Genomic DNA, 26,247 nt, shown 5'->3' on the forward strand with positions numbered 1-26,247 from the left:
AACAGCGTTCCCCTCAACTTGGCCTTCGAACCAGAGACCCTCTGAACACACCGACAACAGCCACCCATGAAGCGTCATTACCCATCGCTCCACTAAAGCCGCGGTCCTGGCCGAGCGAGGGAAACAACTACTTCAAGGTCTCAAACTGATTGAACGCTACTAGCGCGCACCGCTAACTAGCTAGCCATTTAGTACTTGTCTGTCTTCAGCTTCTGGGTCAGCTATAAGTGGTGTACATTAGGTAGGATCTCCGTGAATTGGCCAATGAAAAGTCCTCAATGGATGTGAATTACTTTGACTCGCCTGTGTCATCCTGTAACTATGGTAACACTTTATCTGATTTTGCCACTTGACGTTCAGAGATGTCCATGACATCTTAAAACATTTTGTAATGTCACGTTTATGACAGTATTACGGACACTGTTATAACGTACGCTTCAAATAAAGTGTTAAAGTAACTATTTTAATGAACTGTAGATTGTTATGCTTCACCTGGTGTTACAGACTTTGGTTTTTCCATTTAGGAGGTTGGACACTGGCACCTTAGTGCGTTGGGCTCACCGAATGGTGCCACCTCATTAGTCAGAAGGTGTGCTGGCCCAGGTGCTAAATAAGACTGGCTGGCCCAGGTGCTAAATAAGCCTGGCTGGCCCAGGTGCTAAATAAGACTGGCTGGCCCAGGTGCTAAATAAGAGTGGCTGGCCCAGGTGCTAAATAAGAGTGGCTGGCCCAGGTGCTAAATAAGAGTGGCTGGCCCAGGTGCTAAATAAGAGTGGCTGGCCCAGGTGCTAAATAAGAGTGGCTGGCCCAGGTGCTAAATAAGAGTGGCTGGCCCAGGTGCTAAATAAGAGTGGCTGGCCCAGGTGCTAAATAAGAGTGGCTGGCCCAGGTGCTAAATAAGAGTGGCTGGCCCAGGTGCTAAATAAGAGTGGCTGGCCGAGGTGCTAAATAAGAATGGCTGGCCGAGGTGCTAAATAAGAGTGGGTGGCCCTGGTGCTAAATAAGAATGGCTGGCCCAGGTGCTAAATAAGAGTGGGTGGCCCTGGTGCTAAATAAGAGTGGGTGGCCCTGGTGCTAAATAAGAATGGCTGGCCCAGGTGCTAAATAAGAATGGCTGGCCCAGGTGCTAAATAAGATGGCTGGCCCAGGTGCTAAATAAGACTGGCTGGCCCAGGTGCTAAATAAGACTGGCTGGCCCAGGTGCTAAATAAGACTGGCTGGCCCAGGTGCTAAATAAGACTGGCTGGCCCAGGTGCTATATAAGAGTGGCTGGCCCAGGTGCTATATAAGAGTGGCTGGCCCAGGTGCTAAATAAGAGTGGCTGGCCCAGGTGCTAAATAAGAGTGGCTGGCCCAGGTGCTAAATAAGAATGGCTGGCCCAGGTGCTAAATAAGAATGGCTGGCCCAGGTGCTAAATAAGAGAGGCTGGCCCAGGTGCTAAATAAGAATAGCTGGCCCAGGTGCTAAATAAGAATGGCTGGCCCAGGTGCTAAATAAGAATGGCTGGCCCAGGTGCTAAATAAGAATGGCTGGCCCAGGTGCTAAATAAGAATGGCTGGCCCAGGTGCTAAATAAGAATGGCTGGCCCAGGTGCTAAATAAGAATGGCTGACCCAGGTGCTAAATAAGAATGGCTGGCCCAGGTGCTAAATAAGAATGGCTGGCCCAGGTGCTAAATAAGAATGGCTGGCCCAGGTGCTAAATAAGAATGGCTGGCCCAGGTGCTAAATAAGAGTGGCTGGCCCAGGTGCTAAATAAGAATGGCTGGCCCAGGTGCTAAATAAGAATGGCTGGCCCAGGTGCTAAATAAGAGTGGCTGGCCCAGGTGCTAAATAAGAATGGCTGGCCCAGGTGCTATATAAGAGTGGCTGGCCCAGGTGCTATATAAGAGTGGCTGGCCCAGGTGCTAAATAAGACTGGCTGGCACAGGTGCTAAATAAGAATGGCTGGCCCAGGTGCTAAATAAGAATGGCTGGCCCAGGTGCTAAATAAGAGTGGCTGGCCCAGGTGCTAAATAAGAATGGCTGGCCCAGGTGCTAAATAAGAATGGCTGGCCCAGGTGCTAAATAAGAGTGGCTGGCCCAGGTGCTAAATAAGAGTGGCTGGCCCTGGTGCTAAATAAGAGTGGGTGGCCCTGGTGCTAAATAAGAATAGCTGGCCCAGGTGCTAAATAAGACTGTCTGGCCCAGGTGCTAAATAAGACTGGCTGGCCCAGGTGCTAAATAAGAGTGGCTGGCCCAGGTGCTAAATAAGAATGGCTGGCCCAGGTGCTAAACAAGAATGGCTGGCCCAGGTGCTAAATAAGAATGGCTGGCCGAGGTGCTAAATAAGAATGGCTGGCCCAGGTGCTAAATAAGAGTGGCTGGCCCTGGTGCTAAATAAGAGTGGGTGGCCCTGGTGCTAAATAAGAGTGGCTGGCCCAGGTGCTAAATAAGACTGTCTGGCCCAGGTGCTAAATAAGAATGGCTGGCCCAGGTGCTAAATAAGAATGGCTGGCCCAGGTGCTAAATAAGAATGGCTGGCCCAGTGTTCCAGTTGTCTTGAGATGTGGGGGGGTCAACACCTTTTAGTTTTCTCGCCCTATTTGACTTCTAGAAAAACATTCCTGTGTGTTTAGCTCAACCTTTTGGTTTACTTCCTGTCTTTATGTTTGATGTGGGCTTTTATTTTGTTTGCAGATTAAAAATGGGGTCTCATTGTGGGTGTCATTTAGGTTACAGTTGTTGTTACTAGTTGACTTTCAGTGGACACCCCCCCCCCCCCCATGAGTGTCTTTCAGAGCCGCTCCTAAAACCCCACCTGTTTAGTTTCGGTTGTTGGTCAGTGACTCTTTGTAAGTTCCTCCTTCTGTTTGAGCGACATGTTTAGTTCTCTTGCTGGGGAACGTAACACTTGTGTTTCCGGTTCTGCATAGACATGTGCTCATTGTCCACTTTACCTGGTCTTTCTGGTTCTGCATAGATATGTGCTCATCGTCCACTTTACCTGGTCTTTCTGGTTCTGCATAGATATGTGCTCATTGTCCACTTTACCTGGTCTTTCTGGTTCTGCATAGACATGTGCTCATCGTCCACTTGAATCGTCATCTCCTTCACTTTTCTCTCTAGTTTCCTGTTGGCTTGTTGCAGGTTGATGTTGTCTCTGAGAAGACAATATGAAACCCTGTCAGACATGATCATAGTCCTCAGCTCTCCTCTGCTCTCCCCTCCAGCTCTCCTCTGCTCTCCCCTCCAGCTCTCCTCTGCTCTCCCCTCCACCTCTCCTCTGCTCTCCCCTCCACCTCTCCTCTGCTCTCCCCTCCACCTCTCCTCTGCTCTCCCCTCCACCTCTCCTCTGCTCTCCCCTCCACCTCTCCTCTGCTCTCCCCTCCACCTCTCCTCTGCTCTCCCCTCCACCTCTCCTCTGCTCTCCCCTCCACCTCTCCTCTGCTCTCCCCTCCACCTCTCCTCTGCTCTCCCCTCCACCTCTCCTCTGCTCTCCCCTCCACCTCTCCTCTGCTCTCCCCTCCACCTCTCCTCTCCCCTCCACCTCTCCATCTCACCTCTCCTCTCCCTCCAGCCTCCCCTCCAGCTCCTGGATCCTTCCCTCCAGTCTGGAGACCACAACATCCTGGTTGGACCTCTGGGAGCCCTCTAGATGAGACACCCTGCTCTTCAGGTCCTTATTCTGGAAGAGAACAATACAGGGTGAGCAGGACATGTTGTATAAGAGGGTCAGGAAGCATTTGGGTCATCTATCGCAGGTTCAACCATCGACTGTAGAGAGATTGGTGATGTCACAGGGGTTAGAAGTATACCTGTCTCTCCAGAGTGATTTTGTCACACTCCAGGTCCTGTCTGACTGCTCTCTCCTGCAGCAGCTCACCTCTTATCTGCTCCATCTGTCAGCAGAGAGAAAGAGACATGAATAGGCCTTTACTACACACCGCAGAATACATTATGAAACTATTATGGAAATTATGTCTGCTCTGTCTGTTTTGCATTTCATCCTAGATCTGACAGCACGTGAGTAGGATCCCAAAGACTATTCTCTACTGACAGTTAGTCAGAGGCCCCGGCCGAGAGGACTCTCCTGACAGTTAGTCAGAGGCCCCGGCCGAGAGGACTCTCCTGACAATTAGCCAGAGGCCCCGGCCGAGAGGAGGACTCTACTGACAGTTAGCCAGAGGCCCCGGCCGAGAGGAGGACTCTACTGACAGTTAGTCAGAGGCCCCGGCCGAGAGGAGGACTCTACTGACAGTTAGCCAGAGGCCCCGGCCGAGAGGAGGACTCTACTGACAGTTAGCCAGAGGCCCCGGCCGAGAGGAGGACTCTACTGACAGTTAGTCAGAGGCCCCGGCCGAGAGGACTCTACTGACAGTTAGCCAGAGGCCCCGGCCGAGAGGAGGACTCTACTGACAGTTAGCCAGAGGCCCCGGCTGAGAGGAGGACTCTCCTGACAGTTAGTCAGAGGCCCCGGCCGAGAGGACTCTACTGACAGTTAGCCAGAGGCCCCGGCCGAGAGGAGGACTCTACTGACAGTTAGTCAGTGGCCCCGGCCGAGAGGAGGACTCTACTGACAGTTAGCCAGAGGCCCCGGCCGAGAGGAGGACTCTACTGACAGTTAGTCAGTGGCCCCGGCCGAGAGGAGGACTCTACTGACAGTTAGTCAGAGGCCCCGGCCGAGAGGACTCTACTGACAGTTAGCCAGAGGCCCCGGCCGAGAGGAGGACTCTACTGACAGTTAGTCAGAGGCCCCGGCCGAGAGGACTCTACTGACAGTTAGCCAGAGGCCCCGGCCGAGAGGAGGACTCTACTGACAGTTAGCCAGAGGCCCCGGCTGAGAGGAGGCACTCTCCTGACAGTTAGTCAGAGGCCCCGGCCGAGAGGACTCTACTGACAGTTAGCCAGAGGCCCCGGCCGAGAGGAGGACTCTACTGACAGTTAGTCAGTGGCCCCGGCCGAGAGGAGGACTCTACTGACAGTTAGCCAGAGGCCCCGGCCGAGAGGAGGACTCTACTGACAGTTAGTCAGTGGCCCCGGCCGAGAGGAGGACTCTACTGACAGTTAGCCAGAGGCCCCGTCCGAGAGGAGGACTCTACTGACAGTTAGCCAGAGGCCCCGGCCGAGAGGAGGACTCTACTGACAGTTAGCCAGAGGCCCCGGCCGAGAGGAGGACTCTACTGACAGTTAGCCAGAGGCCCCGGCCGAGAGGAGGACTCTACTGACAGTTAGTCAGAGGCCCCGGCCGAGAGGACTCTACTGACAGTTAGCCAGAGGCCCCGGCCGAGAGGACTCTACTGACAGTTAGCCAGAGGCCCCGGCCGAGAGGACTCTACTGACAGTTAGCCAGAGGCCCCGGCCGAGAGGACTCTACTGACAGTTAGCCAGAGGCCCCGGCCGAGAGGAGGACTCTACTGACAGTTAGCCAGAGGCCCCGGCCGAGAGGACTCTACTGACAGTTAGCCAGAGGCCCCGGCCGAGAGGAGGACTCTACTGACAGTTAGCCAGAGGCCCCGGCCGAGAGGAGGACTCTCCTGACAGTTAGTCAGAGGCCCCGGCCGAGAGGAGGACTCTCCTGACAGTTAGCCAGAGGCCCCGGCCGAGAGGAGGACTCTACTGACAGTTAGCCAGAGGCCCCGGCCGAGAGGAGGACTCTACTGACAGTTAGTCAGAGGCCCCGGCCGAGAGGAGGACTCTACTGACAGTTAGTCAGAGGCCCCGGCCGAGAGGAGGACTCTACTGACAGTTAGTCAGAGGCCCCGGCCGAGAGGAGGACTCTACTGACAGTTAGTCAGAGGCCCCGGCCCGAGAGGACTCTACTGACAGTTAGTCAGAGGCCCCGGCCGAGAGGACTCTACTGACAGTTAGTCAGAGGCCCCGGCCGAGAGGAGGACTCTACTGACAGTTAGCCAGAGGCCCCGGCCGAGAGGAGGACTCTACTGACAGTTAGCCAGAGGCCCCGGCCGAGAGGAGGACTCTACTGACAGTTAGTCAGTGGCCCGGCCAAGAGGAGGACTCTACTGACAGTTAGTCAGTGGCCCGGCCAAGAGGAGGACTCTACTGACAGTTAGCCAGAGGCCCCGTCCGAGAGGACTCTACTGACAGTTAGTCAGAGGCCCCGGCCGAGAGGAGGACTCTACTGACAGTTAGCCAGAGGCCCCGGCCGAGAGGAGGACTCTACTGACAGTTAGCCAGAGGCCCCGGCCGAGAGGAGGACTCTACTGACAGTTAGCCAGAGGCCCCGGCCGAGAGGAGGACTCTACTGACAGTTAGCCAGAGGCCCCGGCCGAGAGGAGGACTCTACTGACAGTCAGAGGCCCTGTCTGGGAGGGAGACAGAAAAGGGACAGTAAAGAGACAGTAAAGGGACAGTAAAGAGAGTGTAAAGGGACAGTAAAGGGAGTGTAAAGGGACAGTAAAGAGAGTGTAAAGGGAGTGTAAAGGGACAGTAAGGAGAGTGTAAAGGGAGTGTAAAGGGACAGTAAAGGGAGTGTAAAGGGACAGTAAAGTGAGTGTAAAGGGACAGTAAAGTGAGTGTAAAGGGACAGTAAAGTGAGTGTAAAGGGACAGTAAAGTGAGTGTAAAGGGACAGTAAAGTGAGTGTAAAGGCAGCGTAAAGGGACAGTAAAGGGAGTGGTGGTAATGGATAATTTTGTCTTTTTATATTTTCAGGGAAACCAAAACAGATTCATTTAGTGTTTTAATTAGTCTGGCCTACTTTACCAGCACACACACACACACACACACACACACACATACACACACACATACACACACACACACACTGCATTTATAGCTACATCAGCGTTTCACAAACATAAACAAGTGTGTTGGGAGGCAGTTGCTGGCAGAAGGATTGTATACTGGAAACAAAGGATCTCAGTCTAACCTTTCCCTTACTTCAGCAACTTTTCAATGTTGGAAGAGGAAGGAATCTGAGAACGCCGACCTAAATGTGCTATTGATAAAAACAATCATGTGTTCATGTCTGCCGTTAGCGGGGGAAGGCCCCTGATCGGGCACTATCTAGTCTGTCTGTCTGTCTGTCTGTCTGTCTGTCTGTCTGTCTGTCTGTCTGTCTGTCTGTCTGTCTGTCTGTCTGTCTGTCTGTCTGTCTGTCTGTCTGTCTGTCTGTCTGTCTGTCTGTCTGTCTGTCTGTCTGTCTGTCTGTCTGTCTGTCTGTCTGTCTGTCTGTGTGTGAGTGTCTGTGTGTGTGTGTGTGAGTGTCTGTGTGTGTGTGTGTGTGTTTCTGAGTGTCTGTGTGTGTGTGTTTCTGAGTGTCTGTGTGTGTGTGTGTGTGTGTGTGTGTGTGTGTTTCTGAGTGTCTGTGTGTGTGTGTGTTTCTGAGTGTCTGTGTGTGTGTGTGTGTGTGTTTCTGTGTGTGTGTGTGTGTGTGTGTGTTTCTGAGTGTCTGTGTGTGTGTGTGTTTCTGAGTGTCTGTGTGTGTGTGTGTGTTTCTGAGTGTCTGTGTGTGTGTGTGTGTTTCTGAGTGTCTGTGTGTGTGTGTGTTTCTGAGTGTGTGTGTGTGTGTTTCTGAGTGTGTGTGTGTGTGTGTGTGTGTGTGTGTGTGTGTGTGTGTGTGTTTCTGAGTACTGGCCTGTTGTTTCCCTTGATCCACTCTGTTCATCAGGAGATCTGTACTGTTCCTCTCATCCTGCAGATCCTGCTCCAGCTGACCCATCTGACCCTGAAATAGGAAACACAGGACATATAACCTGGGGTTAGAGTGGAGGGGTGGCAGGTAGCCTAGTGGTTAGAGTGGAGGGCGGCAGGTAGCCTAGTGGTTAGAGTGGAGGGGAGGCAGGTAGCCTAGTGGTTAGAGTGGAGGGGAGGCAGGTAGCCTAGTGGTTAGAGTGGAGGGGAGGCAGGTAGCCTAGTGGTTAGAGTGGAGGGGAGGCAGGTAGCCTAGTGGTTAGAGTGGAGGGGAGGCATGTAGCCTAGTGGTTAGAGTGGAGGGGAGGCATGTAGCCTAGTGGTTAGAGTGGAGGGGAGGCAGGTAGCCTAGTGGTTAGAGTGGAGGGGAGGCAGGTAGCCTAGTGGTTAGAGTGGAGGGGAGGCAGGTAGCCTAGTGATTAGAGTGGAGGGGAGGCAGGTAGCCTAGTGTTAGAGTGGAGGGGAGGCAGGTAGCCTAGTGGTTAGAGTGGAGGGGAGGCAGGTAGCCTAGTGGTTAGAGTGGAGGGGAGGCAGGTAGCCTAGTGGTTAGAGTGGAGGGGAGGCATGTAGCCTAGTGGTTAGAGTGGAGGGGAGGCATGTAGCCTAGTGGTTAGAGTGGAGGGGCGGCAGGTAGCCTAGTGGTTAGAGTGGAGGGGAGGCAGGTAGCCTAGTGGTTAGAGTGGAGGGGCGGCAGGTAGCCTAGTGGTTAGAGTGGAGGGGCGGCAGGTAGCCTAGTGGTTAGAGTGGAGGGGCGGCAGGTAGCCTAGTGGTTAGAGTGGAGGGGTGGCAGGTAGCCTAGTGGTTAGAGTGGAGGGGCGGCAGGTAGATTAGCGGTTAGAGTGGAGGGACGGCAGGTAGCCTAGCAGTTAGAGTGGACGGGGGGCAGGTAGCCTAGCGGTTAGAGTGGAGGGGGGGCAGGTAGCCTAGCGGTTAGAGTGGAGGGGGGGCAGGTAGCCTAGCGGTTAGAGTGGAGGGCTGACAAGGTAAAAATCTGTCGTTCTGCCCCTGAACAAGGCAGTTAACCCACTGTTCCCCGGTAGACCGTCATTGTAAATAAGAATTTGTTGTTAACCTGTTAGGGCTAGGGGGCAGCATTTGCACGTCTGGATAAAAAAAATGTACCCGATTTAATCTGGTTACTAATCCTACCCAGTAACTAGAATATGCATATACTTATTATATATGGATAGAAAACACTCTAAAGTTTCTAAAACTGTTTGAATGGTGTCTGTGAGTATAACAGAACTCATTTGGCAGGCAAAACCCTGAGACATTTTCTGACAGGAAGTGGATACCTGATGTGTTGTATTACCTTTAAACCTATCCCATTGAAAAACACAGGGGCTGAGGAATATTTTGGCACTTCCTATTGCTTCCACTAGATGTCACCAGCCTTTACAAAGTGTTTTGAGTCTTCTGGAGGGAGATCTGACCGAACAAGAGCCATGGAACGATGATGTCCCATTAGACACCTTGCGCGCGAGTTCATGTTGGGTACCCTCGTTCCAATACGTTATAAAAGAGTATGCATTCGTCCACCTTGAATATTATTCATGTCTCTGGTTAAAAAAGGCCCTAATGATTTATGCTATACAACGTTTGACATGTTTGAACGAACGTAAATATATTTTTTCCCCTCGTTCATGACGAGAAGTCCGGCTGGCTTAGATCATGTGCTAACAAGACGGAGATTTTTGGACATAAATGATGAGCTTTTTTGAACAAAACTACATTCGTTATGGACCTGTGATACCTGGAAGTGACATCTGATGAAGAGAATCAAAGGTATTGGATTATTTACATAGTATTTTCGATTTTAGATCTCCCCAACATGACGTCTAGTCTGTATCGCAACGCGTATTTTTCTGGGCGCAGTGCTCAGATTATTGCAAAGTGTGATTTCCCAGTAAGGTTATTTTTAAATCTGGCAAGTTGATTGCGTTCAAGAGATGTAAATCTATAATTCTTTAAATGACAATATAATATTTTACCAATGTTTTCTAATTTTAATTATTTAATTTGTGACGCTGACTTGACTGCCGGTTATTGGAGGGAAACGATTTCCTCAACATCAATGCCATAGTAAAACGCTGTTTTTGGATATAAATATGAACTTGATAGAACTAAAAATGCATGCATTGTCTAACATAATGTCCTAGGAGTGTCATCTGATGGAGATTGTAAAAGGTTAGTGCATCATTTTAGCTGGTTTTATGGTTTTGGTGACCCTGTCTTTGAATTGACAAAACATTACACACAACTCTTGTAAATGTACTGTCCTAACATACTCTAAATTTATGCTTTCGCCGTAAAACCTTTTTGAAATCGTAAAACGTGGTTAGATTAAGGAGATGTTTATCTTTCAAAGGGTGTAAAATAGTTGTATGTTTGAAAAATTTGAATTTTGACATTTATTTGGATTCAAATTTGCCGCTCTTGAAATGCACCTGCTGTTGATGGAGTGCACCACGGGTGGCACGCTAGCGTCCCACCTAGCCCATAGAGGTTAACAGACTTGCCTGGTTAAATAATAACACTGTCAAGACATATCTTATAACCATTCATATTGTTTTCTATTAGCTATGACATGACTTGTATAGACTGGTCTGTGGAGTCACTGGTACAGGTGACAACATGTTTTGCCATCAGTGACACAAGCAGCAGTTATCGGTAAGTCTCCGTGGTAATCAGCAACTGCTGCACTTTTCCACTCCCCACTCATCTCTACAAGGACATGCAGGTGGAAATAGAGGGATTTTCCACTCCCCTCTCATCTCTACAAGGACATGCAGGTGGAAATAGAGGGATTTGAAGAGGTAAACATGTCAACGAGTCAGAGAGTGGGAAACATCCAAACCAACAGTGTATTTTGTCTTGCGGGGGGGGGGGGGGGGGGGGCCTGGAGGGAAGGGGGGGCTGGAGGGGGGGGGGGGGGGGAATGCCCTCAGGATGGCTTTTAGAAACCAGATGGCTGGTTGTGGTAAAACATATCACACTGCCGTGATAGTTTCTTTTTACACGATCCTTTCCAGCCCGGTTCCCGCTACTATGATGGATGTGTAAAAGGTCTGCACAGGTCAGCTTGTCTCGGCTCAGTAGTATGAATAGGACATATGGCCCACAGTAATAGTACCTCCAAGGACTTTGACCTGTCAGACTGTGTGCCACTCCTCCACACCAGAGCTAAACAATTAATAACCTTTTAGGGCTAGGGGGCAGTATTTTCACTTTTGGATGAAAAGCGTGCCCAGAGTAAACAGCCTAATACTCCAGCCCAGAGTCAAATATTTGCGAATGATTAGTAGATTTGGATAGAAAACACTCTAAAGTTTCCAAAACTCTTTGAATGATGTCTGTGAGTATAACAGAACTCATATGGCAGGCAACAACCTGAGAGAAATCCAACCAGGAAATGAAATTCTGGTTCCTGTAGTTTTCTCAAGTCCTTGCCTTTCTGACACACAGTGAGTTAGGACTCAAATAGCACTTCCTAAGGCTTCCACTAGATGTCAACAGTCTTAGAAAGTTGTTTGAGCCTTTTTGCGGTAAACCCAGACCGAAGGAGAACGCTGGTAAGCAGGTGACCCAGAAAAACACTTTCAGTTCACAGGGGCGCGTTCACGTTAGAAGATACCTGCGTTCCAAAATGTTTTTCAATATATCGGGTTGGAATATTATTGAATTTTGAACTTAAAATGGCCCTAAAAGATTGATGCTATACAACGTTTGACATGTTTGAACAAACGTAAAATAGTACTTTTTTAAACTTTTCGTTCGTGAAGGTTCTCTCGTTAGTGCATAATTTTAGCTGGTTTTCTGCTTTTGGTGACGCTTGTCCTTGCATTGAAAATGGCTGTGTGGTAATGTTTTGTCTATGTACTCTCCTAAACATAATCTAACTTTATGTTTTCGCCGTAAAGCCTTTTTGAAATCGGACAACGTGGTTCGATTCAGGAGATGTTTATCTATAAAATGGTGTAAAATAGTTGTAATGTTTGAGAAATTTGAATTATGACATTTTGTTGTTTTTTCGAATTTGGTGCTCTGATTTTTCACTGACTGTTGAATAGTGTGAACCGTGGGTGGGTCGCTTGGGGTCCCACGTGGCCCATAGAAGTTAAAGTGGTTTCATATCAAAAATCGCAATATTGACATGTGCAAGATCCATATCGCAAGAGATCCATATCGTAAAAGATCCATATCGCAAGAGATCCATATCGCAACAGATCCATATCACATTCAACATTTTGAAATGCATCTCAGACGCGTGTAATGTACATATTTATAGTCTGTCAGGTTGTGTGTACCTCAATGAGTTTGACCTGTCGGGCGTGAGGTCCTCCTGGGCATGTGCGTTCCTCTCCTCCAGCTCCTCCACCTTCCTCTCCAGCTGCCTGCATCTCTGCTGGGCCTCCTCCCACTCTCTACGACCCCGCTCCAGACCCTGCTCCAGGGGAAGCAGCTGACCACACACACACACACACACACACACACACACACACACACACACACACACACACACACACACACACACACACACACACACACACACACACACACACACACACACACACACACAGGAGTTAAGAACTCCACGGCTAGCTTGAAAGGTCGCCAACGGAGCTATCAAATAAGACTCAATTTCTGTAGCTCAATCGGCTCATACATTTGCAAGCGGGAGCGGTCGAGTGTGTTGGCGAGGCTAGAGGAGCCTGGTTCACGCCCAGACAGAGCCAAGTTCAGGTAGGGAATGCTATATGCTAAGCTAATGCACACATAACATATTAACCATGATATAACTGGTTGTGGATCTCAATAGCCTTCATCTCAATGTATTTACAGCTGCATTTTACATTACTGTCTCCTCTCCTGATAAACCCTATCAACTCTAGATTCACTGCTTAGCTCCTTCTCTCTGAAGCATGAGAGAGAGAGATATAATGAAGAGAGAAAGAGATATAGAGAGTGAAAGGGAGAGAGAGAGAGAGTGAGAGAGAGAGAAAGAGTGAGAGTGAGAAAGAGAGTGAGAAAGAGAGTGAGAGTGAGAGTGAGAGAGAGAGAGAGAGTGAGAGAGAGAGTTGAGAGAGAGATAGACAGATGAGCGTGAGAGAGGGATAGAGAGAGAGAGAGAGAGAGAAAGAGAGTGAGAGTGAGAAAGAGAGTGAGAGTGAGAGAGAGAGAGTGAGAGAGAGATAGACAGAGAGAGTGAGAGAGGGATAGAGAGAGAGAGAGAGAGAGAGAGAGAGAGAGAGAGAGAGAAGAGAGAGCAGAGAAAGACAGAAAGAAAGAAAGAAAGAAAGAAAGAAAGAAAGAAAGAAAGAAAGAAAGAAAGAAAGAAAGAAAGAAAGAAAGAAAGAGAGAGAGTATCATCAGACAGACTATGATCCCTCCATTGGTAACTCACCTCTTCCTGCAGTTTTCTGGTATTCTGTTGGGATTTCTCCAGGTCCAGTCCCTTTTCCTGCAGCTGTTGTTGGAGCTCAGTCAGCTCTGTGTAGCTCTTCTTTCTGACTTCATCAACCTGCAGCTGGAGCTTCTCAGTGGACGCCTCACACTCCTCCACCTTAGCACTTATCTGGAGGGGGAAGAGAGAGGGAGGGGGAGGGGGAGGGAGGAGGGAGGGGGAGGGGGAGAGAGGGGGAGGGGAGGGAGAGATGGGGGGGGAGAGAGAGGGGGGAGGGAGGGAGAGGAGGGGGGGAGGGGCGAGGGAGAGGAGGGGGAGAGAGAGAGGGGAGGGAGAGGAGGAGTGAGAGGAGGGGGGAGAGGGGGGGAGGGAGAGGAGGGGGGGGAGGGGGAGGGAGTGGAAGGAGTCAGACAGACTGAATGGTGTTCATTGAACATTCCCCTCCACATGATAGATGATGTTTTTCATGCAACGCCTATCATTTGCACTGATGAGAACTCTAGTGTAATTCATGAGTATCATAACTTCTAAACCCAGCAAGCAGCAGACAAGAAAATAAATATTCAAATGATACTGGTCTGCTTCATAGAAACACAATGTTCTTCTCAGTGGCATATGACCTACAGTTCACCTCACTCCCTTTCCCCTTCCCCCCATCCCCCCCTCTCCTCCTCCTCACCTCCTGCAGTTTCTCCACAGTGCTGTTCTGCAGTCTCCGTCTCCTCCAAGATCACCTCCCTCTCTTACCCATCCCTCCCTCTCTCTCTCCCCTCCTCTCACCTCCCTCCTCTACCCATCCCCTCCCCTCTCTCCCCTCCTCTCACCTCCCTCCTCTACCCATCCCCTCCCCCTCTCTCACCTCCTGCAGTTTCTCAACAGTGCTGTTCTGCAAGTCTCCTCTCCTCCTCCACATCACCTCCCTCCTCTACCCATCCCTCCCTCCCTCCCTCTCTCTCTCCCCCCTCCTCTTCCCTCCTCTCACCTCCTCTACCCATCCCTCCCCTCTCCCTCCTCTTCTCACCTCCTCTACCCATCCCTCCCTCTCCCTCTCTCTCCCCCTCCTCTCCTCTCACCTCCCTCCTCTACCCATCCTTCCCCCCTCTCTCACCTCCCTCTGCAGTTTCTCCACAGTGCTGTTCTGCAGTCTCCTCCCCTCCAGATCACCTCCCTCCTCTACTCATCCCTCCCTCCCTCTCTCTCCTCCTCCTCTCACCTCTCTCGTCTACCCATCCCTCCCTCTCCCTCTCTCTCTCCCCTCCTCTCCTCTCACCTCTCACCTCCCTCCTCTACCCATCCCTCCCCCTCTCTCACCTTCCCTCTGCAGTTTCTCCACAGTGCTGTTCTGCAGTCTCCTCTCCTCCTCCAGATCGCTCTTCATCCTCCTCAGCTCTTCTGTTCTTCTCCTCTCCTCCTTCAGCCTCTCCTTCACCTCCCTGTGCTGGTGGTTCAGCTGGGTCAACTCGCTCTGTGAGAGGGAAGCACCACAGACAAAAAGGACTGTGTTAGTGTGTGGCGAAACTACGCAGAAGAATTACAACTCCTACAACTACACGTTGTCCAAGTTGGAAATATATGTTTTGAAGAATTGTTTACCTACATTACAACAAACCTATTTGAAGCATTTTTTTTTGTTGCTGACCTGTACATTCTCCAGCTTTATTAGTTGGGTCTTTGTTTGCCTGGCTGATCTCCTCTTCCTTCTCCCTGACCTCCGCTAGCGTTCCCTCCAGCTGCTGCTTCTCTCGCTGTGGAAACACATTTATTATTCATTTATTACTGTAGGAGATACATTCCATCTAAAAACTCAGTTTATGATGCATTTTGAAGAATGTTCTACTTCACTGAGAGTCTATATTTCCCCTCCAGGTGCTTCTTCCTTCCTTCCTTCCTTCCTTCCTTCCTTCCTTCCTTCCTTCCTTCCTTCCTTCCCTTCCTTCCTTCCTTTCCTTCCTTCCTTCCTTCCTACCTCACCTTGAGTTGCTCTACGCATTTCACCAGCTGTCTCTGTAGAGTTTTGGACTCCTTGATGACGAGGTTGAGCTGGTCCACCTTGCTCTCCAGCTCCTCTACCTGGGTTAGTGTAGAGATGGGACACAATTATGTTAGCTTCAGGACAACCTGGTCTCAGAGCAAAACGTATTATATTTACTGAAGTCGGTGCCCCACCATTTAGTATGACATGTTACTTTACATTAAGCTACCAGTGTAATAGCGGTTTGCACAATATAGAACGTTTAGTATCCTAACGTCTTGATCGTTTAGTATGATATATTACGTGTTGACTGCTTTAGTATTATATGCTACGTTAGGTTACACAGTAAAAAAAAAAAAAAATATATATATATATATATATATATATATATATATATATATATATATATATATATATATATATATATATATATTTAGTAACTGGTTCCACGGCCATTTTTTAGTTTACTCAACTTTTCAGTCAAAGTGTTACCTGAACTTAACATTTTTCGTTTACTCAACTTTTAGTGGGCCCAAGCTTGAGAAAAATCAAGGTTAGTGGGACACACAGTGCCATTAACATACAATGTTTTCAACTTACATATTTCACACACAACAACATTGTGGATGTTTGATGATGCAGTAATTATTATTCAACATGTCGTCATCTGGGATTTGAACTCACAACCATCTTGATTCACAGTATTCTGATCTTCCTCCAATGCCACCAAGTCTTTGTCAATTATCAAGTAATCTGACTATTCTGTCGTCATTGGTTTGATTTACTTATTGACTTATTTCAGGGTTTTCTGTTTTAATGTTACTCCTTAATCACTATAATAATTTTGTATTTATTTATTTATTTATTGGGAGTGTCCTTTGACAAGTCTGAGATTTACTTTGAAGTGTAAAGTGTAGGAATACAGGTGAAATCAGTCATTGACTCAGGCATGGTGGCGTAGCACTAAGATAGTAATACTGTGAACCAAGAGGTTGTGAATTCAAATCCCAGGTGAGGACATGTTGAATAATAATTACTATGAACATGGTCAATGTGAGTTGAAGACTTTGTATTAAAATCTCTATTTGAATGTGTGGGTGGCCCTAGCCTAAGTTCTCAAGTTTGGGCCAACTAAAAACTTTAAGTTCTGGAAACACTTTGAGTAAACTAAAAAAAGTCTGTGAAACTAGTTACTTAATAATAACAATTAGTTGAATTAAATATATATATATTTTTTTACAGTGTAGAGGTTAAGGTTAGGGTTAGGAGTTGTTAAAGGGTTAAGTTAGGTTATAGGGTTAAGGTTATGGTTGGTGTTTGCTAACATGCTAAGTTATAGGGTTAAGGTTATGGTTGGTGTTTGCTAACATGCTAGGTTATAGGGTTACGGTTATGGTTGGCGTTAGCTAACGTGCTAAGTTATAGGGTTAAGGTTATGGTTGGTGTTAACCCTGTAACTTAGCATGTTAGCTAAAACCAACCATAACCTTAACCCTATAACTTAGCATGTTAGCTAAGGTTATGGTTGGTGTTAGCTAACATGCTAAGTTATAGGGTCACGGTTATGGTTGGCGTTAGCTAACATGCTAAGTTATAGGGTTACGGTTATGGTTGGTGTTAGCTAACATGCTAGGTTATAGGGTTACGGTTATGGTTGGCGTTAGCTAACATGCTAAGTTATAGGGTTACGGTTATGGTTGGTGTTAGCTAACATGCTAAGTAGTAAGTCGTTTCAAAGTTGTCCGTGATGAGATTCAAACATGCAACCCTTTGGATTGCTAGACATTCGCGTTATACGCCAACACATCCATCCCGAACAACCACCGTCTTTAAGTTTTTGCCTTAAGTAACCTACTGTTATGCCAAAGGTAACATATCATCGTAATTTTAGTGTCCCGGATTTACGTAGGCCAATGTAATGTAACCTAACAAAGTAACATGTCATACTAAAAGGGAGTGGCATGGATTTTAGTCAAATATAATATGTTTTGTCTGAGACCAAGTTTATTTATTTATATTTAACCTTTATTTAACTAGGCAAGTCAGTTAAGAACACATTCTTATTTACAATGACGGCCTACCAGAAGGTTAAAAAGCCTCCTGCGGGGACAGGGGCCTGGGATTAACAATAAATAAATACAATATAAATATAGGACAAAAACACACATCACAACAAGAGAGAGAGACAACACCACATAAAGAGAGACCTAAGACAACAACACAGCATGACAACAACACGGTAGCAACACAACATGGTAGCAACACAACATGCACAAAACATGGTACAAATGTTATTGGGCACAGACAACAGCACAAAGGGCAAGAAGGTAGAGACAACAATACATCACACAAAGCAGCCACAACTGTCAGTAAGAGTGTCCATGATTGAGTCTTTGAATGAAGAGATTGAGATAAAACTGTCCAGTTTGAGTGTTTGTTGCAGCTCGTTCCAGTCGCTAGCTGCAGCGAACTGAAAAGAGGAGCGACCCAGGGATGTGTTCGCCTTGGGGACCTTTAACAGAATGTGACTGGCAGAACGGGTGTTGTATGTGGAGGATGAGGATGATATCTCAGATAGGGGGGAGTGAGGCCTAAGAGGGTTTTATAGATAAGCATCAACCAGTGGGTCTTGCGACGGGTATACAGAGATGACCAGTTTACAGAGGAGTATAGAGTGCAGTGATGTGTCCTATAAGGAACATTGGTGGCAAATCTGATGGCAGAATGGTAAAGAACATCTAGCCACTCGAGAGCACCCTTACCTGCCGATCTATAAATGATGTCTCTGTAATCTAGCATGGGTAGGATGGTCATCTGAATCAGGGTTAGTGACTTAGTAGGACTGCTGATCTAGGATCCGTTTTTCCATTTATATCCTAATGAATGAGATTAAATGGGACCTGATCCTACATCAGCACTCATACTCAGAGATATTTTATGAATACGGGCCCTGATATGTTACCTGGACACGTTGTACAGAGCATTATGGGTACTGTAGTATAGCATTATGGGTACTGTAGTATAGCATTATGGATATTGTAGTACAGCATTATGGATATTGTAGTACAGCATTATGGATACTGTAGTATAGCATTATGGATATTGTAGTACATCATTATGGGGACTGTAGTATAGCATTATGGATATTGTAGTACATCATTATGGGGACTGTAGTACAGCATTATGGGTACTGTAGTACAGCATTATGGATATTGTAGTACATCATTATGGGTACTGTAGTACATCATTATGGGTATTGTAGTACATCATTATGGGTATTGTAGTACATCATTATGGGTACTGTAGTACATCATTATGGGTATTGTATTACAGCATTATGGGTACTGTAGTATAGCATTATGGGTACTGTAGTACATAATTCCCTAGTACCTGTCCCCTAAGCTCCTCTATCTCTTGGATCTGCTCCTTCACCTGGCCCCGGGCCTCCCCTCTCTCCTCCTCCACCTCCCTCTTCTCCTGGCCCAGCACGGTGTTACTCTGACAGGGAGACAGAGGGACTTAGAACACACACAACAGATACAATATGTTTAGTGGAACATTAAGTTATGCTCTTAAGCTACTGGGATATTCAAATTCAACTCATCAATTACCTCTTTCACCTCCTCCACCTCCTCTCGTAGCTTCTGCACCTCCTTGTCGTACACCTCCTTCATAATGCCCAGCTCCTTGTCATGACTCTCCACCTCCTCCTTCAGCGCTCCCTTCAGGGCGGTCAGCTCCCTCTCCCTCCAGTGTAGCACCTCCTCCTGCTCCTCCTGCACCTGAATGAGCTCCTGGAAGTCCAACCGCAGCTGAGCCAGATCCTAAAAACAGACACATCCACTCAGTTAACTTCTAGAATCCAGTAGTTCAGACTCGAACTCTGTGCTTCAGAGCCATCCTAATATTCATTACCGTTTCCCTGTGACAATGGACAATAAAGTGACCTTCTTCCTCTCTTCTAGAGTAGAAAACACATCTAATATGTGGAAGAATATACGCAGTATACACTCTATATGGACTATACACTCTCTCCACTGGCTTCCTGTTGAAGCTCGCATCCGCTACAAGACCATGGTGCTTGCCTACGGAGCTGTGAGGGGAACGGCACCTCCGTACCTTCAGGCTCTGATCAGGCCCTACACCCAGACAAGGGCACTGCGTTCATCCACCTCTGGCCTGCTCGCCTCCCTACCTCTGAGGAAGCACAGTTCCCGCTCAGCCCAGTCAAAACTGTTCGCTGCTCTGGCACCCCAATGGTGGAACAAGCTCCCTCACGACGCCAGGACAGCGGAGTCAATCACCACCTTCCGGAGACACCTGAAACCCCACCTCTTTAAGGAATACCTGGGATAGGATAAAGTAATCCTTCTAACCCCCCCCCCCTTAAAAGATTTAGATGCACTATTGTAAAGTGGTTGTTCCACTGGATATCATAAGGTGAATCCACCAATTTGTTAGTCGCTCTGGATAAGAGCGTCTGCTAAATGACTTAAATGTAAATGTAAATGTAAAATCAAACTTTATTTGTCACATGAGACGAATACAAGTGTAGACTTTACCGTGAAATGCTTACTTACAAGCCCTTAACCAACAGTGCAGTTCAAGAACAAGAACATATTTACCAAGTAAACTAAAATAAAAAGTAATAATAAAAAGTAACACAACAACAATAACGAGGCTAAATACAGGAGGTACCGGTACAGAGTCAATGTGGAGGCTATATACAGGGGGTACCGGTACAGAGTCAATGTGGAGGCTATATACAGGGTGTTACGGTACAGAGTCAATGTGGAGGCTATATACAGGGTGTTACGGTACAGAGTCAATGTGGAGGCTATATACAGGGTGTTACGGTACAGAGTCAATGTGGAGGCTATATACAGGAGGTACTGGTACAGAGTCAATGTGGAGGCTATATACAGGGGGTACTGGTACAGAGTCAATGTGGAGGCTATATACAAGGGGTACCAGTACAGAGTCAATGTGGAGGCTATATACAGGGGGCACCGGTACAGAGTCAATGTGGAGGCTATATACAGGGTGTTACGGTACAGAGTTAATGTGGAGGCTATATACAGGAGGTACCGGTACAGAGTCAATGTGGAGGCTATATACAGGGGGTACCGGTACAGAGTCAATGTGGAGGCTATATACAGGGGGTACCGGTACAGAGTCAATGTGGAGGCTATATACAGGGGCCACCGGTACAGAATCAATGTGGAGGCTATATACAGGGGGTACCGGTACAGAGTCAATGTGGAGGCTATATACAGGGGTACCAGTACAGAGTCAATGTGGAGGCTATATACAGGGGCTACTGGTACAGAGTCAATGTGGAGGCTATATACAGGGGGTACCGGTACAGAGTCAATGTGGAGGCTATATACAAGGGGTACCAGTACAGAGTCAATGTGGAGGCTATATACAGGGGGTACCGGTACAGAGTCAATGTGGAGGCTATGTACAGGGGGTACCGGTACAGAGTCAATGTGGAGGCTATATACAGGGGGTACCGGTACAGAGTCAATGTGGAGGCTATATACAGGGGCCACCGGTACAGAGTCAATGTGGAGGCTATATACAGGGGGTACCGGTACAGAGTCAATGTGGAGGCTATATACAGGGGTACCAGTACAGAGTCAATGTGGAGGCTATATACAGGGGGTACCGGTACAGAGTCAATGTGGAGGCTATATACAGGGTGTTACGGTACAGAGTCAATGTGGAGGCTATATACAGGGGGTACCGGTACAGAGTCAATGTGGAGGCTAAATACAGGGGGTACCGGTACAGAGTCAATGTGGAGGCTATATACAGGGGGTACCGGTACAGAGTCAATGTGGAGGCTATATACAGGTGGTACCGGTACAGAGTCAATGTGGAGGCTATATACAGGTGGTACCGGTACAGAGTCAATGTGGAGGCTATATACAGGGGGTACCGGTACAGAGTCAATGTGGAGGCTATATACAGGGGGTACCGGTACAGAGTCAATGTGGAGGCTATATACAGGGTGTACCGGTACAGAGTCAATGTGGAGGCAATATACAGGGGGTACCGGTACAGAGTCAATGTGGAGGCTATATACAGGGGGTACCGGTACAGAGTCAATGTGGAGGCTATATACAGGGTGTACCGGTACAGAGTCAATGTGGAGGCTATATACAGGGGGTACCGGTACAGAGTCAATGTGGAGGCTAGATACAGGGGGTACCGGTACAGAGTCAATGTGGAGGCTATATACAGGGGGTACCGGTACAGAGTCAATGTGGAGGCTATATACAGGGTGTACCGGTACAGAGTCAATGTGGAGGCTATATACAGGGGCTACTGGTACAGAGTCAATGTGGAGGCTATATACAGGGGGTACCGGTACAGAGTCAATGTGGAGGCTATATACAAGGGGTACCAGTACAGAGTCAATGTGGAGGCTATATACAGGGGGTACCGGTACAGAGTCAATGTGGAGGCTATGTACAGGGGGTACCGGTACAGAGTCAATGTGGAGGCTATATACAGGGGGTACCGGTACAGAGTCAATGTGGAGGCTATATACAGGGGCCACCGGTACAGAGTCAATGTGGAGGCTATATACAGGGGGTACCGGTACAGAGTCAATGTGGAGGCTATATACAGGGGTACCAGTACAGAGTCAATGTGGAGGCTATATACAGGGGGTACCGGTACAGAGTCAATGTGGAGGCTATATACAGGGTGTTACGGTACAGAGTCAATGTGGAGGCTATATACAGGGGGTACCGGTACAGAGTCAATGTGGAGGCTAAATACAGGGGGTACCGGTACAGAGTCAATGTGGAGGCTATATACAGGGGGTACCGGTACAGAGTCAATGTGGAGGCTATATACAGGTGGTACCGGTACAGAGTCAATGTGGAGGCTATATACAGGTGGTACCGGTACAGAGTCAATGTGGAGGCTATATACAGGGGGTACCGGTACAGAGTCAATGTGGAGGCTATATACAGGGGGTACCGGTACAGAGTCAATGTGGAGGCTATATACAGGGTGTACCGGTACAGAGTCAATGTGGAGGCAATATACAGGGGGTACCGGTACAGAGTCAATGTGGAGGCTATATACAGGGGGTACCGGTACAGAGTCAATGTGGAGGCTATATACAGGGTGTACCGGTACAGAGTCAATGTGGAGGCTATATACAGGGGGTACCGGTACAGAGTCAATGTGGAGGCTAGATACAGGGGGTACCGGTACAGAGTCAATGTGGAGGCTATATACAGGGGGTACCGGTACAGAGTCAATGTGGAGGCTATATACAGGGTGTACCGGTACAGAGTCAATGTGGAGGCTATATACAGGGGGTACCGGTACAGAGTCAATGTGGAGGCTATATACAGGGGGTACCGGTACAGAGTCAATGTGGAGGCTATATACAGGGTGTACCGGTACAGAGTCAATGTGGAGGCTATATACAGGGTGTACCGGTACAGAGTCAATGTGGAGGCTATATACAGGGTGTTACGGTACAGAGTCAATGTGGAGGCTATATACAGGGTGTTACGGTACAGAGTCAATGTGGAGGCTATATACAGGGGGGTACCGGTACAGAGTCAATGTGGAGGCTATATACAGGGTGTACCGGTACAGAGTCAATGTGGAGGCTATATACAGGGTATTACGGTACAGGGTCAATGTGGAGGCTATATACAGGGGGTACCGGTACAGAGTCAATGTGGAGGCTATATACAGGGGTACCGGTACAGAGTCAATGTGGAGGCTATATACAGGGGGTACCGGTACAGAGTCAATGTGGAGGCTATATACAGGGTGTTACGGTACAGAGTCAATGTGGAGGCTATATACAGGGGGTACCGGTACAGAGTCAATGTGGAGGCTAAATACAGGGGGTACCGGTACAGAGTCAATGTGGAGGCTATATACAGGGGGTACCGGTACAGAGTCAATGTGGAGGCTATATATAGGTGGTACCGGTACAGAGTCAATGTGGAGGCTATATACAGGGGGTACCGGTACAGAGTCAATGTGGAGGCTATATACAGGGGGTACCGGTACAGAGTCAATGTGGAGGCTATATACAGGGTGTACCGGTACAGAGTCAATGTGGAGGCAATATACAGGGGGTACCGGTACAGAGTCAATGTGGAGGCTATATACAGGGGGTACCGGTACAGAGTCAATGTGGAGGCTATATACAGGGTGTACCGGTACAGAGTCAATGTGGAGGCTATATACAGGGGGTACCGGTACAGAGTCAATGTGGAGGCTAGATACAGGGGGTACCGGTACAGAGTCAATGTGGAGGCTATATACAGGGGGTACCGGTACAGAGTCAATGTGGAGGCTATATACAGGGTGTACCGGTACAGAGTCAATGTGGAGGCTATATACAGGGGGTACCGGTACAGAGTCAATGTGGAGGCTATATACAGGGGGTACCGGTACAGAGTCAATGTGGAGGCTATATACAGGGTGTACCGGTACAGAGTCAATGTGGAGGCTATATACAGGGTGTACCGGTACAGAGTCAATGTGGAGGCTATATACAGGGTGTTACGGTACAGAGTCAATGTGGAGGCTATATACAGGGTGTTACGGTACAGAGTCAATGTGGAGGCTATATACAGGGGGGTACCGGTACAGAGTCAATGTGGAGGCTATATACAGGGGGTACCGGTACAGAGTCAATGTGGAGGCTATATACAGGGGGTACCGGTACAGAGTCAATGTGGAGGCTATATACAGGGGGTACCGGTACAGAGTCAATGTGGAGGCTATATACAGGGGGTACTGGTACAGAGTCAATGTGGAGGCTATATACAGGGGGTACCGGTACAGAGTCAATGTGGAGGCTATATACAGGGGGTACCGATACAGAGTCAATGTGGAGGCTATATACAGGGGGTACCGGTACAGAGTCAATGTGGAGGCTATATACAGGGGGTACCGGTACAGAGTCAATGTGGAGGCTATATACAGGGGGTACCGGTACAGAGTCAATGTGGAGGCTATATACAGGGGGTACCGGTACAGAGTCAATGTGGAGGCTATATACAGGGGGTACCGGTACAGAGTCAATGTGGAGGCTATATACAGGGTGTTACGGTACAGAGTCAATGTGGAGGCTATATACAGGGGGTACCGGTACAGAGTCAATGTGGAGGCTATATACAGGGGGTACCGGTACAGAGTCAATGTGGAGGCTATATACAGGGGGTACCGGTACAGAGTCAATGTGGAGGCTATATACAGGGGGTACCGGTACAGAGTCAATGTGGAGGCTATATACAGGGGGTACCGGTACAGAGTCAATGTGGAGGCTATATACAGGAGGTACCGGTACAGAGTCAATGTGGAGGCTAAATACAGGGGCCACCGGTACAGAGTCAATGTGGAGGCTATATACAGGGGGTACCGGTACAGAGTCAATGTGGAGACTATATACAGGGGGTACCGGTACAGAGTCAATGTGGAGGCTATATACAGGGGGTACCGATACAGAGTCAATGTGGAGGTTATATACAGGAGGTACCGGTACAGAGTCAATGTGGAGGCTCTATACAGGAGGTACCGGTACAGAGTCAATGTGGAGGCTATATACAGGGTGTTACGGTACAGAGTCAATGTGGAGGCTATATACAGGGGGTACTGGTACAGAGTCAATGTGGAGGCTATATACAGGAGGTACCGGTACAGAGTCAATGTGGAGGCTATATACAGGGGGGTACCGGTACAGAGTCAATGTGGAGGCTATATACAGGGGGTACCGGTACAGAGTCAATGTGGAGGCTATATACAGGGGGGTACCGGTACAGAGTCAATGTGGAGGCTATATACAGGGGGGTACCGGTACAGAGTCAATGTGGAGACTATATACAGGGGGTACCGGTACAGAGTCAATGTGGAGGTTATATACAGGGGGTACCGGTACAGAGTCAATGTGGAGGCTATATACAGGGGGTACCGGTACAGAGTCAATGTGGAGGCTATATACAGGGGGTACCGGTACAGAGTCAATGTAGAGGCTATATACAGGAGGTACCGGTACAGAGTCAATGTGGAGGCTATATACAGGGGGTACCGGTACAGAGTTAATGTGGAGGCTATATACAGGGTGTTACGGTACAGAGACAATGTGGAGACTATATACAGGGGGTACCGGTACAGAGTCAATGTGGAGACTATATACAGGGGGTACCGGTAAATAGTCAATGTGGAGGCTATATACAGGGGGTACCGCTACAGTCAATGTGCAGGGGTACAGGTTAGTTGAGGTAATCTGTACATGTAGGTAGGGGTGAAGTGACTATGCATAGATAATAAACAGCGAGTAGCAGCAGTGTACAAAATGGGAGGAATCATGGGAATATTCTGAATTCAAAATATTGTGGAAGAATGAGAATGAACCAAGTTCTCTCACAATCTGTTCCTTACCTTCAGAAGGAGCTCTTTCTCTGTGCTTTCTGCCCGTGTTGTGTTCTTAGCCTGGTCCAGCTCATCATGCATCTCTGACAGCTGCAGCTGAAGGTCCTTCATCTCTGTACGGCCATGATCTCTCTCTGCCTTCACCTGGACTAGCCTGAGGAACATACACCTTTTATCTTGAGAAAAAAAGGTCACTAGGCTGAATCATGTACTCAAATATACAGACCACCTCACATTCTGACCTGCACTAGTAACATAAGCCAGAGAAACCAGAGAGAATCAGACCAGAGAAATCAGAAATTGTTCTTCAAGTGGTAATTTTCACAATTCACAACGACAGGTTCAGAGATCCTCTCGAATCTCCACAGAAGGTCTTTCCGGGGCCTTACTCGTCTATGACAAGTTCAAGCTCCGCCTCCATCCCAGCCAGCCTATCCCGTAGCGTGGAGAGTTCCTCCTGTCTCCTGTTCAGTTCCTCCTGAACAGTCTTCATGTCCGTCTGGGCCCTCTCACATGCCTCCGCTAGAGTTCTACCATTCTACAGGACACACAGAGTCCCCAGTGTTATCGTTTAGCCGTGAAGGATTTACACAGTATGATGTCAATTACAAGTTCTATGTCCCGGGTCCCTGTGTGCCCCAGTTGGTAGAGCATGGTGTTTGCAACGCCAGGGTTGTGGGTTCGATTCCCACAGGGGGGACCAGTACGGGGGGGGGGAATGTATGAAATGTATGTATTCACTACTGTAAGTCGCTCTGGATAAGAGCGTCTGCTAAATGACTAAAATGGAAATGTGAAAATGTTATGTTGGTTA

At 48.3% G+C, this 26,247-nt stretch overlaps 1 protein-coding gene across 1 annotated transcript in view; it reads right to left on the minus strand.

The window, feature by feature from the left end:
• Positions 1–26,247, minus strand: part of LOC106561766 (cingulin-like protein 1) — a 43,008-nt gene that overhangs the window by 1,895 nt on the left and 14,866 nt on the right. The window contains 16 exon segments of the mRNA XM_082956641.1: positions 3,032–3,140; positions 3,541–3,665; positions 3,796–3,879; positions 7,577–7,666; positions 11,940–11,960; positions 11,963–12,094; positions 13,037–13,207; positions 14,145–14,197; positions 14,348–14,501; positions 14,676–14,696; positions 14,698–14,781; positions 15,008–15,106; positions 18,399–18,506; positions 18,620–18,832; positions 25,443–25,587; positions 25,823–25,971. Of these exon segments, the coding sequence (XP_082812767.1) occupies positions 3,032–3,140; positions 3,541–3,665; positions 3,796–3,879; positions 7,577–7,666; positions 11,940–11,960; positions 11,963–12,094; positions 13,037–13,207; positions 14,145–14,197; positions 14,348–14,501; positions 14,676–14,696; positions 14,698–14,781; positions 15,008–15,106; positions 18,399–18,506; positions 18,620–18,832; positions 25,443–25,587; positions 25,823–25,971 (1,758 nt within the window).

This window comes from Salmo salar, chromosome 10 (genome assembly GCF_965601325.2).
Source record: "Salmo salar chromosome 10, fSalSal1, whole genome shotgun sequence".
NCBI lineage: Eukaryota > Metazoa > Chordata > Actinopteri > Salmoniformes > Salmonidae > Salmo > Salmo salar.